The sequence below is a fragment of the Clupea harengus genome, chromosome 6 (assembly GCF_900700415.2).
Source record: "Clupea harengus chromosome 6, Ch_v2.0.2, whole genome shotgun sequence".
Taxonomy (NCBI): Eukaryota; Metazoa; Chordata; class Actinopteri; order Clupeiformes; family Clupeidae; genus Clupea; species Clupea harengus.
The window spans coordinates 20,676,058-20,693,439 of record NC_045157.1 but is presented as its reverse complement, the minus strand read 5'-3'; the positions used below and the strand labels follow the sequence as shown (position 1 = coordinate 20,693,439).

At 47.0% G+C, this 17,382-nt stretch overlaps 1 protein-coding gene across 7 annotated transcripts in view; it reads left to right on the top strand.

Moving 5' to 3' along the window:
- mical2a (microtubule associated monooxygenase, calponin and LIM domain containing 2a) overlaps positions 1-17,382 on the top strand; it is a 34,547-nt gene that overhangs the window by 6,712 nt on the left and 10,453 nt on the right. For all 7 annotated transcript variants that reach the window (XM_031569336.2, XM_012834724.3, XM_031569338.2 and 4 more), the window contains exons 2-12: positions 2,225-2,643; positions 7,454-7,661; positions 7,933-8,049; positions 9,513-9,614; positions 11,760-11,915; positions 12,152-12,252; positions 13,426-13,683; positions 13,842-13,957; positions 14,408-14,534; positions 14,784-14,874; positions 15,930-16,077. In XM_031569336.2, the coding sequence (XP_031425196.1) occupies positions 2,383-2,643; positions 7,454-7,661; positions 7,933-8,049; positions 9,513-9,614; positions 11,760-11,915; positions 12,152-12,252; positions 13,426-13,683; positions 13,842-13,957; positions 14,408-14,534; positions 14,784-14,874; positions 15,930-16,077 (1,685 nt within the window). In that variant the 5' untranslated portion in view covers positions 2,225-2,382. The remainder of the gene's footprint in view (positions 1-2,224; positions 2,644-7,453; positions 7,662-7,932; positions 8,050-9,512; positions 9,615-11,759; positions 11,916-12,151; positions 12,253-13,425; positions 13,684-13,841; positions 13,958-14,407; positions 14,535-14,783; positions 14,875-15,929; positions 16,078-17,382) is intronic.

Sequence of the window (17,382 nt, the reverse complement as noted above, 5' to 3'; positions counted from 1 at the left end):
GTGCAATTAGTAGTGTTGTTTTTCTTCTGAAGTGAGTATTGCTAAACTAAACTGGTCTTAATATCCTGTTGCTAATATAACAGCATCCTTGTGTCACTTCCCAGCCACACCACATTAACCCTGCACATATTAACACACATAAAGCAACAATCTCGAGAAGGGCATGTGCTTCTGAGTGACACTCTTCATGCTGAGGCTTAGCCCCCCCCCCCCCCCCCCCCCCCCCCACCCCACCCAGTAGAATAGCTGGAAGGGGGTGTGTCCTGTGCTGTGGTGCTCTGTGGCTGTGTCAGGCGTCTGGGGTCTGGAATGCGGGCTGGGTGTTTGCAGGGCTGGGCCCTCTCCAGTGTGGAGGCTGCCAGAGTTCATTCAGCACCCACATGCCAGGAGCGGACACATCCTCTCTGAGGGGGCCGCCAGGGACGAGGACGAACACGGCTGAAAACACAATCTCTCAACTTTCCGCCATGTCTATCCCTGTGCTGTTGCTGCTAGTCTTTCTACATGGACCATTACCCCCCAACTGCTCACCTGCTTACCCTTTTCAAAACATGAGCTGCATTAGATGGGAACTACATGGTGTCAGTATGACATCAGGTGAAATGTTTTCATGCTGGGACCGATTTAGCACCTGTGACAGTTAAGGGGGAAATAAGTGTGGATTGCAGAAGTCAGATTCGAGCTATTTCTTTTTTTGACATACTACCTCCCTTCTTTATAGTATTACAGAAGAATACCTCTCTCTGCACCTATAGCAGATTGGTAGACAAGGTCTTGCGTCATCTGACCTGTTTGCATGCAGACAGCTGATAAATGATCTTCAGGGTTTTCAAGAGAACAGATAATCTTTGGGGCTCCGAATGGATATGTTTTGGCCATTTTCAAGCGCTGTGTATGCTATTATGGTTACAGATGAATACAATGTCCAAGAGGTCGCCAGTCGTGGCGTAATGCATTACTCACCAAGAGGTTACTGACTTCTACTGAGCAGACTTTCCACATCTGCCGGGCTGCTGTGTTAGCACACTGATGTTTTGCCTTGATACAGAAATTCGTGCAGCCTGACCATGTTTCACTGCTGATTTTAAAGATACTCTGCTGTCTTATGGCAGGTTACACGCCTGTCAGTGATTTGTTCACGGACAGCTTTTTAAGAGCTGCATAGGAAATGCAGCATACATTTACTAGAGTCAGAGAAGTGATCTCATTCTTTGTGTTGTGGTTTGGAGCCTACAGTTACATTACGATTTGAAGAATCCTTTTGTATTTGTAATATATACTAATTCTATTCTAAAGATATTCTGCAGAGACACTCTATATGTTATACTAATGTGTATCTAATTCTAGCTCATCTTGTTATCTTAAAGTTAAAGGCTTTGGAAGTTAATAGGGAACTACACGTCCTAGGGCATTGCGTACTGAGCTGTCCCATATGCCTGAAAAAAAAATGCACCCCTGTCCTGTTCTGTGCTGCGGAGCCAAAGCCACAAGACAAGCAAAACATTTTTTCTGCTTGCTCGGCAAAACTCTGCTCAGCTTACTCTCCTGCTAAATTGGGTGCTACGTCCAGTGAAGTGTGAATGACTAGCAGAGAGAGAGCAGATGAGCAAAGCTCGCTGGTCTTGTTGAACTGCCTGTGTAGCATTTTTTGGGTGTTTGTATTTGAAGAATAAAGTTGAATAAAAAAAAAATGAGTTCAACTGCTCAGTGCAATCCACTTCAGCGAGACAAAAATACAGACTGTAGTCTGCCTTAAGCCTAGCTGATATGCAGCCAAAGACTCACCAAAGTAATCCACAGAGATAGAATGTACTGAGAGACGGTATGGAACACGTTATTATCTGAGCTCAATGTTTGGACTTGCTGACGCAATTCATTTTCATCAAACCAAACCGATGACATATCACAGATGACTCAATCTTACGTCATGTTTGATTCATTTAGGATGATTCTTCTTTGGCACCCTTTAAACAAAACAGTAAATCACCGGGCACAGGCTCAGTGTTTGGAGTTAAGCAACTTGTTTTTGGCATGTTTCATCTCACCACGTTAATGCTATTGTAGGCTGCTGCTAGTGATTCAGTAATTGACGTAACAACCTCGCAGGCCTTTTTAGTTTCTCCATTCACTGGCACAGTTATGTATCCGTTCAGAATGCCATGCTCCTAATGCCCACAAGATGACTTCAAACTACTCAGTGTTGTTTTTGTTTGTTTTTCTTCAGGTTGGGCATGACCATAGACTCCGGGGTGTGGGTGTAACCACTAAACCAGCCAGGGCAAAAAGGGACAGACTTCGGGAGTAGCGGGCAGACGAGTAGAGAGAAGAGCCACAGAACCAACCCAGGTCTCTAAGCTCTCACTGGGGGAGGGCGAGGTGAAGATGGCCGACACCGAGGACGAGCAGGGCAGGACGGGGAAGCTCTTTGAGAACTTTGTCCAGGCCTCCACCTGCAAGGGCACACTGCAGGCCTTCAACATCATGTGCAGGCAGCTGGAGCTGGACCCCCTGGACCATGAGACCTTCTACAGCAGCCTTAAGACCAGGATGACCTCCTGGAAGGCCAAGGCCCTGTGGACTAAGCTGGACAAGAGAGCCAACCACAAGGAGTACAAGAAGGGGACAGCTTGTGCAGGCACAAAAGTAAGCAACGGTTCTATTTATTAAATCCAAAATGGTAACAAAGGTGTAGGAGGCCTCTCAATTGGAGATAGAGGATCTCTTGGGCAGGGAGGGGAGAATGCTTGAATGTGTGTGTGTGTGTGTGTGTGTGTGTGTAGGCGTGTGTGTAGGCGTATGTGTAGGCAGGCTAGCAATTTGAATGAATCATACAGGGCTGCATAGTAAAGGAGTCCCTATCAGCATTGTGGTTTTCTTGTTTTTGCAGTCTGTTTTACACTATCAGCAGTTTGTGCTGATACCAGAGCGAACATTACAAAGGTTATCTAGCTTGTCTATTCAAAACACAATATGTCAAGACTGATTAAGCCATTTTCTGCAGAGTACGATTGTGGCAAAATGGTAACAATGACTCTTTCTGCAGCTTCTGCTGGTAACTCTTTAACCAAGAATGGTTCTAAAGTAAACAAGTGAAAAGTCCACTGATAGTAGGTTTATTCCTCTCTTTCTCTACACACACCCTTGTGTGTGCCCATGTATGCATACTCCCCCACCCTCTCAAGATCTCGCCATCTCCCACCAGCGTTTGGTCTGAAAACGTCTGTGACAAAGGCTCTCTGAGCTTGCTTACAGTAAGGTCCTCCCTGTGTGATTATACAGCACGTCTAGAAAAAAAACCAGCACAGCCCTCAGACGACATCTTTCAGCAGCTTCCATATGATTATTTCAGCTGGTCCAGCGCCGGCCCTGTTCTTGACACGCCCCCTCTACCGCAACCACCCACCCACCCCGTCTGAATGGCACTCTGCCCAGATTATTATTATTAAAGTGTGCGTGTGTGTGTGTGTCTGTATGTCAGTGTGTGGGCGGGTGTGTGTGTGTGTGTGTGTGTGTGTGTGTGTGTGTTAGCAGTAAGTATTTTAAAATGAGTCGAGTATTCACAGTAGAACTTCAAATCCTCTTTGATTCCAGTCATAAACTTTCCTCTGACTGATTTTCGAGCCTTGCCAAGCCTCAGGACCATGCTCCTCAATGGCAATGATTAATATTGCAGTACAGATAAACAAAAGAACAGATGTGCAGGCTCTTCAGCATGGGTCATTAAGTGTATTGAAACAATCATATGCGAGGATCTGATTTATGAGAGGCACTGGGCGATTGAAGGGGGGTGTTGTGTCGCGGAGGAGGCCGAGTCGTCTGAAAGAATAGCAGCAAGTTCAGCAGATAATATGTGCTGTTTCGCTGTTTCCACAGCTACACACCCTTGTGTGTGCCCACGTATGCATACTCCCTCACCCTCTCAAGGGTGACAACGGTGCCATAAACAGGCCAAACAGTTCCCTTATTTGGGCCGATGGGTCTGGTCGCAAAGCGGGCCATCTGTGTCCCATAGGTGACTTGGTGTGTGTGGTGCTGTGATGACGCAAGTGACGGTTTACTGTGCAGTTCAGAAGGAGAGGGGGGATCAGAGAGAGGGACATGATATCACACCCCACCCTGCCTCCAAATGTCTGGAACCGCAGTCAGGGCAGGATATGAGGTCATGCTCACATCTATCGTTCTGCTGGTTGTGGCGTGCCACTGCCATGCTTTTTCACCCCTTCCCTCATTCTCCTCTTTTTTTCTTTTTCCTTGAATGTTGCTTTGTTTTGCCACCGTTGTCATGACAGTTTTCTGCATTTGAGGAAAAGGGAGCAGCAGAATGAGTGTTGAAACAGACACACAGAGGATTTCACATAGAGGATGAATGAAACACTCCCCAACCTCCTGAGTTATTATGCCTCTGCTGACTTCTGCATTGCTCCCGTTGTGTTGAAATATCTGGAGCATCGCTGTGCAGGAACGTGTTTTATAATTTATTTTTCTAACGGCTCTCTCCGGTCTGGCTGAGGCTGGGAGACTTTTCCAGGGCGTTGCCGAGCCGCTGGCCAGATTGGATGTGGAAAGTATTTGGTCCTGGCCTGCCATCTGAGGAAGCGAGATCCTTACCTAGACTAGAAAACCAGTTCACTGCAGTAGTCCCTGGAAGGGGTTTGTCATTTCCCACTTACGCTGCACTTGGCTGTGCATCTTCAGGTGTTTTTTTTTTGCCCTCGTGCAAATTCAGCCATAATTTTTGTGCACCTTGCAAAGTAATCGCACTGCAATAAATTATCAGTTGGGAGAGTTTGTCTGCCACCTGCTCCTCTCGGCACATCTCTCATAGTTGCTGGTTGCTTAACTTTTTCGGCAGTTAAAAATATACAGCAAACATATCTTGTCCTACATTCAGTATTTTCCAGTCCAGCATTTTCTCACCCCAGCAGCTGTGACAGCGTCTTGACAAATGTGTTTATTTTTTCCCTTCCTTGATTACACACTTTAATAGCACACAGGATTGTTTTTATTTCAATGTGACAAATCAGATTTGCTCTTTCTGACAGGGCTGTCTGGGGGCTGTTTGAGTTTCACAGACCATGTGTTCTGCTGAAGAACCGTTTCACAGGCTCTCAGGCTGTGGGGACCCGCGCCAGGGGCTCTGTCTGCTCTGTACGCTGTGTGTGCGCGAGGTTCCCATGCAGCTCCAGATGCCTGACTGTGAGAGAGCTGGCAGGCTGTGTTGTCGTTTTGCCGGTGGTCTGCCCCGGATGATTGAGTGCCTTATTGGAATGGCGAGACCTAAACCAGCGCGAGCCACAGCCAGTGCACTCGGCCAAGCAGCGTTTGCTGTCGCGTCCATTCCGGTGCAGGGGACCGGATCGCTGCTCCTCTTTGGGATGGTAAAACCAGAGTTTGTGCTAAGAAGATGCCCCTCAGTTTCCTAGAGTCAAGCTGCATTCCAGGCTGAAGTAGCTGCCTGCTCTTAAGCAGACAAGGTCCACTGATCAGCATGGATCCTCTCTGTACATGCTGACTCCTGTCTCAGACTGGCGTAATCGAATTAGATGAGCCAGTGATTGACACCCACCCACACTCTGTAGGGGTATCATTGGGGTAATAAGGTCAAGACCCTCCAGGTCAGTGTTTTCTGGCCCTAGTTAGGATGAGGTCAGAGGTCGAGCCCCTCTGCTGTTTCTGAACATAACTGTGGTGAGAACCGCCCGAGCTCACTGGCTGCCCGACCCTCAGGAGATGAGCCCACAGAGCAGGAAATTCCTCACCTCTGCAGCAAACACTAAGGGGCTGTTTTAGAGGAGGGTGGGGGGCAGAAAAAAAACAATAACTATCATTGTGATAATGTCTGCCTGGCTTGATAAACACATCTCACTGTCCCATGTGCACTGCATATCTCTGAGATAAAAAAAAGAAGTGTCGGGGGGGGAATGTGGCCACCCCTGAAGATTCCCATTGTTTCCTCCTCTGAGGTTTCTCAAGAAAGACGTCAGTGTTCCAGTCAGCAGCACACCTGGCAGGTCTCATCTCTCGCCGTGAGAGGAGTGCGTCCTGTTTCATCAGTCAGCGCCTACGCCGGCAGAACTGGGGCAGGCCTGTCCAGACAGAGCTGCAGCCACCTGCATCTGCCTAATACCTGTAGGCCTGATGGATTGCAGATGCCTCTCTCTCGCGCGCGGCCGTCCCCCCCCCCCCCCCCCCCCAACCCCCCAACCCCTTCATCCCCCAAACCCCGAGGCCCTGAAACGTTGTGATGACACAGCGCAGCATAATCACACAAACTCGCACTGAAGACGGAGGCGGAGTCGGTGGGGGAAACAAACAGAATGACTTAATCTCATCCATGCTTTTATTGCTCTCGGGAGGAGTGGCCCTTATATGGCCTGGTCTCTCTTGCTCTCTCTCTCTCTGTGTACTGTTGGCGCAGACAGCGCTGTAAAACGGTTTCCCCGCTGGGAGAGGCTCTGGTTTTGTGTGCTGGCCTTAGCCAGAGATGGCGGTGCTGTTCCCCCGGTACAGCTACGCAAACACGATAAAGCCACTTCGGAAATCTGAAACTCAAGCAAATCAAAATATGGCGCGGGTGAGGATGGCAGTGACACAACCAGCCAGTTCCTGTGGTCATTGTGGGTGCGACCTCCACCTGGGCGACGGGAAACAGGGCTCTCTGTTCAAACACGGCCTGGTTCTTCCCTGGACTGTGCCTGTGCACTCTGCCCTCCAGGGAAAGGGGGTGATAACGCACCGCTCTGTTGTTTGCGAACGTAGGTGGGACATTTAAGGAGTTGAGGAAATGACAGGTTTAGAAAGACAAGGGTCAGATTGGGCCACCGGGACTTGAATGCAGAAGCACAGGCAGGCATGGACTCTCATCTGGTGGTTAGGGGAAGCCTCCAACTGAGCTGTGTTGGTTAGATGATACCTCAAAGCCAACCCCCCCCCCCCTCTTAAACTGCCCTTTTATCCTGCTCGAATGTGGGGATGAAGTCATAACCGCATTGCACATTCTCAGACCGATACTGTAACCCAAAAAACTGACTTCATGCATATTTGAGTGAGACAGCTGCTTGAATAATGTCTGTGGTAAGACGTGGTTGTCAGTAAGATTTAAGGCTTCCAGGTAATAATGATTCTAATTTTGGTGCTGTGTAACAAAGCGGCATTCCATCAGACGCACGTAGCCGTAGTTTGATTTCAGTCCGGTAATTGAGTTTATCAGGCATGGCGTCATGATACATTCTCTCTAAGTCAATTTAATTTTCCCCTACAATACTGTACTTGTTTCTACTTGTCTCACAGTATCTGTGAGTTACACTAATGCGATTAACAGAAATAAGTACCCTAGCTAAGCTCCATCCCAGACATAATAAATGGCTTGCATGATTTTTGGACCTGGTGTTGTGTACACTAGATCTGTTTATCTGGGCCGCTTTCCCTGACTGTGGTGGTCTTTCCCCCACAGTGCCTGATCATCGGTGGAGGCCCGTGTGGCCTGCGGACTGCCATCGAGCTGGCTTTCCTCGGGGCCAAGGTGGTGGTGATCGAGAAGAGGGACGCGTTCTCCCGCAACAATGTGCTGCACCTCTGGCCCTACACCATCCATGACCTTAGGGGCCTGGGAGCTAAGAAGTTCTGTGGCAAGTTCTGCGCTGGAGCCATAGACCACATCAGTGAGTACCGCCTAACTGAGGCTGCCCCACATCCATTGAGCCTGCTGGTTATGATGTCTATATTGTAGAGGACATTAAGTCAGAATAAATAACAGAACACAATACACATTATCACGCACTAGAGGACAATAATAAAGCTGAAACTCTGAACTGAAAGGTTGTGTGTTTGTGTTCATGCAAATGTGTGCTTCTGCAGTCATGGCGGTGTTTGCTTGACATTTGCATTTGTTGACATACCTCTTGGGGCTCATGGTCTGTGTCTCTCTGTCAGGTATTCGGCAGCTTCAGCTCATGCTTTTGAAAGTCGCCCTCCTCGTGGCTGTTGAGTTCCACGTCAACACGGAGTTCGTCAAGCTGCTGGAGCCTCCAGAAGACCAAGAGAATGAAGGTGACTGCCTTGCTTTTTGCCCCATAATCCAGTTCACTTTATATGCATTCACTCCCTTACCTGTTGCACACATGCAACCGTTTACAGTACAACTCAGTCCAACACTCAAATATTATACTTAGTTAAGGAGTTGCATACAGCATGCCAGTTGACATGCCTGTCCAAGTAATATAAGAGTGCATACCTTCCAATCTGACAGTTTATTATCCAATTTATAATGCACAGTCAATTGAGATTGTTTTTGACCGTTGCTGAAAAAGTATAATAGGCCCTGGGCTGTGCACATGCAAAGCTGTGGTTGGCAGGCAGGCAGGAGGGTTGTGTGATTCCATTACATCAGTGTGACATTGGCATGCACATCAATGCTCCTGATAACATTGCTTTTCCACCAGCGCTCACGCGGTCTCCTGTGGCCCATTAGAGAGACATCAAGTCCAGGAAGACAAAGCCCAAAGCAGAACAATGAACTTCCTGACTCTGTACAGTATCGCTCGCCTGTGAAAATATATCTCCATGGTGACCAGTGGTCAACAGCGTTATAAAATGACATTAAACCCCAAGAGGAGAAAACCGTGTTGTTTCATGGCCAGAGCACACTGACTCACGTTATGAAGCACACATGGTAATGTTTGATGCTGTATCGAAAACCAAATAAAGACCTAATCAAATGCTGATTATTCCGCGTAATTATAACCATATCCTCTTTTCACTGCCTCGCAGCTAGGTACAGTGTGCTGCCAGATGTGCATGCTTTTAAATAAGCATGCATACAGTGCTGAATGAAAGCGCTGCTGATCTAAGGAATGACATGACATCAGTGGCTTACAGACTTGGGTCACCCAGGGGCTGCTTTTGATTTGGTTCCCTTTTAGTCCACCGATTGTTAGCGGTCCCCCCACTTCCTCTTCAGCGAGGAACATCAGTGGGCTGATAGAAGCAGAAATGTTTTTCTAAATTAAGATGCTCTGTTGCTGTACTGTGCACGGACCTTGCCCCTGAAACCTGCCTAAGGTCGCACCGTCAGCTCTGTGTTGCTAATTTGCTGTAATGGAGAACACACAAGTGCTCTAGTCTGGTTGTGTTTACTTTAAGACGTATGAAGATGATGATAACAAATGTGATTTGTATGAAACATAATGTAGCAGAAGGCAATATTGCCCCTTATGTAAGGGTGGAACTGCTAAAATAGATTACGCAAGAAACTACCCTGAGCGCTGCTTGTTTGAGAGGTTGTCATGGTGGCTCTGCCCTTTTTCACCAATGCGTTGACAGGTGTGATAAATATGGCATCTGACAGCAGACAACAAACAGTCTGTGTGTACATGTGACATTCAGCTCTGTGTTTGTTTGTGTGTGTTTATATTGGTGTGTTTGTGTACGCCTGCAAATGTCCTTGTGGCATCGGCGCGTGTGTGTGTGCGTGTGTGTGTGCCTGTGTGTGTGCATGTGTGTGTGTCATCCAGGACCTGGTTGGAGGGCAGAACTCCGTCCTGCTGATCACCCAGTGGCTGACTTCGACTTTGACGTGGTGGTGGGGGCGGACGGGCGACGGAACACTCTGGAAGGTGGGTGAAGGAGAAAGCTGTGATGCAGCTGCGGACTGTGTCGGTGTCTGGTAAACAAAGTACATTTTTAGGCACAAATATGGCCTATTTCCATAGTAACTGTACAAGTAGGATTATATTTCTTCTATATTTGGAGAGGAAGTATTAGATGGACACAGTGATAGGACTGACGAAATATGACCCAGCGACCTGCGAAGATATACAAGCCGCAGCGCTTGCCATAGCTCTACTTTCTTTACAATGTTCTATCTCTCCTTAAATTTTACTCTGAACTATTCACTGCAATACCCTAAATAGCCTTAAAATCACCAATGTCAACAAATTTCAAGTTGGAATGTCTAAATTTCCCAAAACACTTGGGAAAAGAAATGTGATAAGGAAAAGGCCAACTTTGTGTCACTGTGTGCTCTTTCTTTATTAATATGAGATCTGCGTAACAACTGTAACTAAGATGCGTGCAGAAATCTTGGCTGTTGCGCTTGGCCTCTCTCTCTATCTCTGTGTGTGTGTGTCCCTCTCTCTCTCTTGCCCATTTAGAGGTCATTGTTTCATCCAAGAAAGTTACGAAACCATAACGTAAGGCTTACTTCAGTAAAGTTATACCCCATGATGTCATGGACCTCCCTGAGAGACAGGGGAGGGGGACGTGCTCCAAATCAGCGCAGCTGGGGCCCACATAAAGCCGGCGGCCAGGGGCCCCTCCCAGCGCCGCGAATGGGCCTCTATGGCTGACGCAGGCCCCCTGGACTCATTCTTTCACACTCGTCATTTTTTCACCTATCCTGTTCAGATGCTCCTTCCTAAAAAGGGCATTGCGTGATCTGAAAGAGCGCATTGCAATGTAGGGCGGCAAACAGTGAAAGTAGTCCAAAGCAAACTAAAGCTGAACCAACTTCTAACTTGTGTGCCGTTCTCTTCCTGAGCATTAAGGGCTATTTTTGCTTGTCTGGGGAAAGTTAAATATACCCCAAAGGGCCATTCGAGGGGACTCGCCGCTGCATTCGGTAAGAGTGATGGGAGCGGGAGATAAATGCCCCAGTGAATTAACATGACAGTAATGGAGCAGCCTTGGCCCGTAATCAACTGCAAGCTTCCCCCCCAGAAAAGCACTTTTCAGGGCCTCATATATTATTTTGTAGGGGATGAGGAGGGTGGGGGTAGTGTAGAGAGAGGAAGAGGTTAGCTCATCTTCCTCCCTATCTCTCTCAGACTTGACGGGGTAATTAGGGTGTATTCCTTCAGCTGCGGTAACTCTAGCTGGGTATTAGCATGCAGCCTGCAGGGTGAGCTATGGAAATAAGCTGGCAGAGTGGCGTCTCCGTGCCTTGGCTTGTGCCTGTGTGCAGGCGTCCCTCGGTTTGTTGCTTTGTCACCGCAGCTTGTAGAGCTGTAGATCATGCCTCCCTCTTGTCACCCAGCGAAAAAAGATTTTTTTCACAGGGAATGGTGGTGACAGGCAGCAAAATTGATTATGGCTTGGCAGGAAAGTTACGTTTTTTGTCTCAGATCTCAATGCTACTATGTTTTTGGGCCATGATTTGCCTCTGATAAACTGTAACTCTGTAACTCCTTAGCTCGTTATTTAATCCCTAATGGTCTGTATTTTACTGAGAGGAACAAAATGAATAGCTATTAGCCCTGTAGAATGGCTGTATGGAGTTGGAAAATTGCTTCATCCAAAGTACTCCGAATGAAAGTTTCACGGCCATTTAAAATTGAATGGCCCATTTGCTGCTGGTCCTATTTAGAAAAAAAAAGCAATTCTTTGAAGTGAGCCGTGCCAGAGCGTTGGACATCACACAAGGACAGAGTACTTTCGTTACCAGTGTCCTTCACCCAAGCATCACTTAGCCTGCGGTTATGCGGTTATAAAAATCTCCTCACCTTTGTAGAGGGCCCAAGCCTCAGAGGGCTTAAAATAACTGGCCTGTGATTTAGGCATTCAGGCAGGGCGGCAGATTTCCCATGGATTAGTGTGCCTTCCCCAGGCCCACAGAATGTAATGTCACATTTTCTCTCTCTTTCTCTCTCTCTCTCCCTCTCCCTCTCCCTCTCCCTCTCCCTCTCCCTCTCTCTCTCTCTCTCTCTCTCTCTCTCTCTCTCTCTCTCGCTCTCTCCCTGTATATGTGGCACCCACACCCACAGGGTTCAGGAGGAAGGAGTTTCGTGGAAAACTAGCCATCGCCATCACAGCCAATTTCATCAACAGGAACACCACAGCAGAGGCCAAAGTGGAGGAGATCAGCGGCGTGGCCTTCATCTTCAACCAAAAATTCTTTCTGGACCTCAAAGACGAGACAGGTTGGCCCAAAGCTTCCTGATGTTTCTGAAACACAGTGTTTAAGGTTACAAACACAAAGTACATAAATCTTAAATAACTATACTGTGTCTGAATGTCTGAGGCCTAGCACAGATAATCAAGAGCAATTGTATAGAAAAAAAAGAATTGTGAATGTTTGTACTTATAGTAGTATATAGAGTTATCATGACAACCACCTGTCCTCATACAACCTTCTGTTGCCTCCGCTCTACCGCAGGGATCGATCTGGAGAACATAGTGTACTACAGGGACAATACTCACTACTTTGTCATGACAGCTAAGAAACATAGTTTACTGGACAAGGGAGTCATCATTAACGTAAGTTGCCACAAACATGGTAGTAAAAGCCTGTGTTGTGTGTGTGTGTGTGTGTGTGTGTGTGTGTGTTGGTGTGCGTGTATGCGCGTGTGCGCGTGTGCGCGTGTGTATGTGTGTGCAGGTCTGTGTGTGTGTGTGTGTGTGTGTGTGTGGGGAGTTCCAGATAGTCTGAGTCAGTCATCATCTATGGTGGCCTGCCAACTGAAGAGTTTATTAGCCGGGGCACCATAAACACAGCCATGAGTGCCGATTATTATAAACATCCCAAAGGAGGGCATATTTAACTGGATTATGAGGTGCCTGGGGCTGCGTGTTCACACAGTTCCTGTAGACACACACACACACCCACACACACACACACACACACGAACACAAATATATGAATAAACACACATTCTTTTGAGAAACATAGACAAACAGGCGTGCAATCAGATTCATGTTGATACAGGCACTCGCACAAACATAAAAAACAGGCATGCGCCCACACTCTCTTTAATACATACTTCATCGAGGATGCACACTGTTTAGGCTGGCCTAGTTCTGCCTGAGTCATTGCCATGAGTTTATTCATAGAAGCACCGAGGGCTAAAGAGTTTAGACTAGTGCTGTCAGTGAATACATCATTGGAGGTGTTTGTGTTCCCGTGATTTTGTAATGTGCCACTGACGTCTATTGCCGGAAACATTTACTGCAGTAATAGTTTTTCTTTTTTTCATCCACCATCATCAACTACATGATTTCAAACACTACTACAACCCCAAATCAGAAAAAGTTGGTATGGAAAATGTAAATAAAACAAAGAAAGCAGTGATTTATAAATGTACCTCGACTTGTATTTCATTGCAGACAGTATGAACACAAGATATTTCATGTTTTGTCGGGTCAACTTCATTTGATTTGTAAATATTCATGAGGTGAAACCTCAAATAATGTGCTGTTGTATTGTTTTTAATGTAATACAGATCAAAGATAATTTACAAATCACTGTTTTCAGTTTTAATTTCAATTTAACATGCTGTCCCAACTTTTTCTGATTTGGGGTTGTATATACTACAAGACCAACAGAAATAATGAGGCCAAATTTGACACCCCACAGTTTCGTCTGCTATTTTGTACCATTCATTTTACACAAACTCAGAGACGCCCAAATAACTCACTGCCATTGCATTACAGGACTACATTGACACTGAGATGCTGCTGAGCAGTGGGAACGTGAACCAGGAGGCTCTGCTAGGCTATGCCCGGGAGGCAGCGGACTACGCCACCCACTACCAGCTGCCCACCCTGGACTTCGCCATGAACCACCTGGGCCAGCCGGACGTGGCCATGTTCGACTTTACCTGCATGTATGCCTCCGAGAACGCTGCTCTTGTCAGGGAGCGGTTCGGCCACCAGCTGCTGGTCGCATTGGTGGGAGACAGTTTACTAGAGGTGAGACCGGCTGGGTAGGGTTCAGTCTGAGAAAACAAGGTGGCACCACCTTGTATTAATTTGCTTGTCCTCAAAGACGAACCCCTGAGTGTTCTTGATGGAGCCCCTTGAAAGACTCTCTCTAATGTTTGCTGATAAATGTTTGGATGTTCCTTCAGCCGTTCTGGCCCATGGGCACAGGGTGTGCTCGAGGTTTCCTGGCAGCCTTTGACACAGCCTGGATGGTGAAGAGCTGGGCACAGGGCAGAGCTCCAATAGAGGTGCTGGCAGAGAGGTGAGACACTGGACACTCAAGATTCAGAATGTCATTCAGAAGTCAGAGAGGTTGTTTAGAGGTTTGAGCACAATAGAGGTTTCTACCAGCTGATGTAGAACAATGAAAGTGGAGATGTTCCTGTCTTAAGTCTCTCAGTAAGGCCCGGCTTTCCACCAATCAGGCGTAAAGAAGCTCAAAGTCAGGGATCGGGCTTCAGGAATCTCGGTCAAATGTGACAATGCCGGTTATGGGTGGGGCAGGACAGGGAAGAGTTTTGTTGTCATTCCTCTGTCAATGCTAGCTTGATTAGCAATTCTTCCAAATTGGAGCTTTAAAGATTAAAATCTTTAAAGGCAAAGTTTAAAAGGATTCATTGTGCTTATGACATTTTTTTCTACAGCAGCAATATAGTAACTGTCATGCACTGTCTGAAGTGGGTTTTGAACTTTCTCTCTCTGTGAATTTCAGGGAAAGTCTATATAGAATACTACCTCAGACCACAACTGAGAACATCACCAAAAACTTTGATCAGTATACAGTTGACCCAGGGACACGTTACCCCAATCTCAACTCTAACTGCGTCAGACCTCACCAGGTGAGCAGATATGCCTGAAAATATAGTATATCCTTTTCATAACATACACTCCAACTCTTCCATATTATGCACCACCATGTATCAAAGTGGAACACCTAATGTTTGTCATGAAAGCAATATGCAGGCCGTGGAGTGAAAACATGGCACTGTACATTACTCAAGAATAGCAGTTTTACAGAAAGGTATCTGCCCATCCGGTGCATGTGTTTACTCACAAATTTTGGGATGGGCTTTTGTGTTGTTTCCTAGGTGCGACATCTCTACATCAATGGAGAGCTGAAGAACTGTTCTTTAGAGCGCGCTGCAACTGTACGTCGCCCCGTCAACCTGTCTAGACGAGGTCAGTCCATTGTTATTGGCATGTGGGGCTTTCTAGTGTTGGTTAAATGCTGGTTTCACCTCCAGGGAATTGCGGATTGCAGTGTCTGCACAGCATGCAAAGAAACTATTTATTTTATGTTTATGTCAGATTCTCTGTGTACAAGCTGTAGCCTGTCTGAAGTGGTCCTCTGTGGAAACACTCCCTTCACGATGAGAAAGCAGTACATTTCAATTAGACATGTGTTTTGGGCATCACTGGCCCTAGTGGTTATGAGCTCAAGAATACTTTGAGGATGCGCTCTTGCAGACCTACACAGACCAAAGGCCTGTTTTCCTCTGCTGTTTAAATGCGTCCCAGGGCCGTCTCAGTTGTCCACATCTCTGCATTAGGAGTTTGGCTCCTGTCTGATGTTTGTTTTCTCTCGCATGGAGAAAAGGCCTTCTGGGGAGTGTTCAGTCCTCAGTACGTTGCTCTTGATGGTTACGCACAGCTTTTCACCTATAACCTGTCTTTGAACACATCCCCACCCTTCTTTAACGACGTCATCTCGGTACACAATGAGGGGCATGTCTTAACACAACACCATACATACCTCAGCTGCTGTTTATCCTGTTATCTTCTCCCTCTCCCTTAACCCACTGGATCACTCCAGTCACCTCTGCGGTTAGGAGTGGGTCACTGATTTTCATCACTCACTTCCTCATTGTCGTGAGACGCTGACGTATGAGACGGGAAATATCTTGATGAATAAAGCGTCATATGCCTCAGTTTCAAACGTGTGCCATTGGATTTGACCAATGACACAGCGGCATGCTCATATCTTGTAAATACATTAATAACGCATTTGATTAGCATCAAGTGTTTTGCTACGGTCTGACTACATTTACGTAACAGGAAAACTGCCAAAAAAAGACACTGCGGTTTTGCGCTGTCTGAGGAGAGAGTGTGTAGTATTGTGCTGTCTGATGTCAGTGTGTGGAGTATTATAGTGTCTCATGTCAGTGTGTGGAGTATTATAGTGTCTCATGTCTCATGAGTATTAAAGTGTGTGTGTGTGTTCATCTGTTCTCCAGAGTCCGAGGTGAGGCCAGGCCGGCTACAGACGTGGTGCCAGAAGCAGACGGACGGCTACCAGGGCGTGAGCGTGTGCGACCTCACTTCCTCCTGGGCCAGCGGCCTGGCCCTGTGCGCCCTCATCCACCGCTTCAGACCCAACCTCCTGTAAGATCCCACTGCAATCACCCCTGCCTCTGCCTCTCCTCCCCACAGGGCCTTCTTCCGCAACACATCCTAATTCTGTTGTGCCCAGTCCAACCCTATAATCAACCCTGAATGCTCTTCATGACATGCTTGATATATAGCTCTTTCCGGGGTGCTTGTAAAACTGGAGGCCATGTGCAGTACTGATGAATACCCCATTATCCAGCTCACTTTTATTGTTCATGAGCTCATGGTGGCGGGTGAGAATAGCCGGAAGGGTTTGCCAAGATGAGATCAGCCATGAAACGAATGATCAGATGTTTATGTCTCTTAACAACCGCAATTGGTCTTATGATGTGGGCCCTGTTGTAAGTCTGCCTCTTGGCTCTTGCTGCAGCTCAGAGGCCCATTTGTAAAGTGTAAATATGGGCAATGCGTGTGAAGAACGCTTTGACCCGTGTCAAGTGCTCTTTTTTCCCCTTCCCCCCTTTCGGCTGTTTCTTCATTTCAGTGTTGCGAAGGGATGTGAAAGAACCAAGCAAACTGAGGGTCAGACACGCAGTGTAAAAGCTCAAAGAGACCCAGTCTGTGTGCCACAGAGGGAGGTTGTTTGGAGAGCCTGACGTTGACATCTGTTAGACTTCTCAGTCCTTATCAAGAGTCATTCCTCACATAGTTAGTATGTCCAAAGACAGCCACTCCAGATAACACTTACCAGTTTCACAACACTCTTAGCTCCAGCGCTCCAACCACCACTCGATAGCGGTGTTTCTACTATCGGGCCAAATCCGGGCAACCTAGTGCGTGCCAAGGCCAGCTGCGATTCCATTGTCACTTCCGGGGCTTGATCGTGCCTCCTCGGGGCTTATGACCATTTTAAGAAATACAGGAGTCTGACAAGTCTGTTTACCTTATGCTTTATTTGATTGTTTACTGTACATTCCACAAAGCCAAGATCAGAAACAGCAAACAGCCACTTCGGTTTCCATTATGTTCCTTTTCTTAACGTATTGTGCTGTAGGTCATAGATGCCTGGCATCCAGATCTTTATCGCATGATATCTCAACAATCTCTGAAATGGGTGGATGGGTGACGTTTACACCAAGGTAGTATGTTATGGGTAGCTTTTAGGCCAGTACTGCGGGTTCTTGTTGTCAGGGTTTGAGGCCGTGGGCAGTTAGTCCCTGTTGGCCTAAAGATAGCCCTAGCTCACACTGGCCTGATAGTGGAATCACGGCTGTGTTTCAGTGTTGCACCAATGTTAGTGCAGTCTTCATATCTCAGTGTTATGCTCACTGTACCCTGTCTGTCTACCTGCTTACCTCC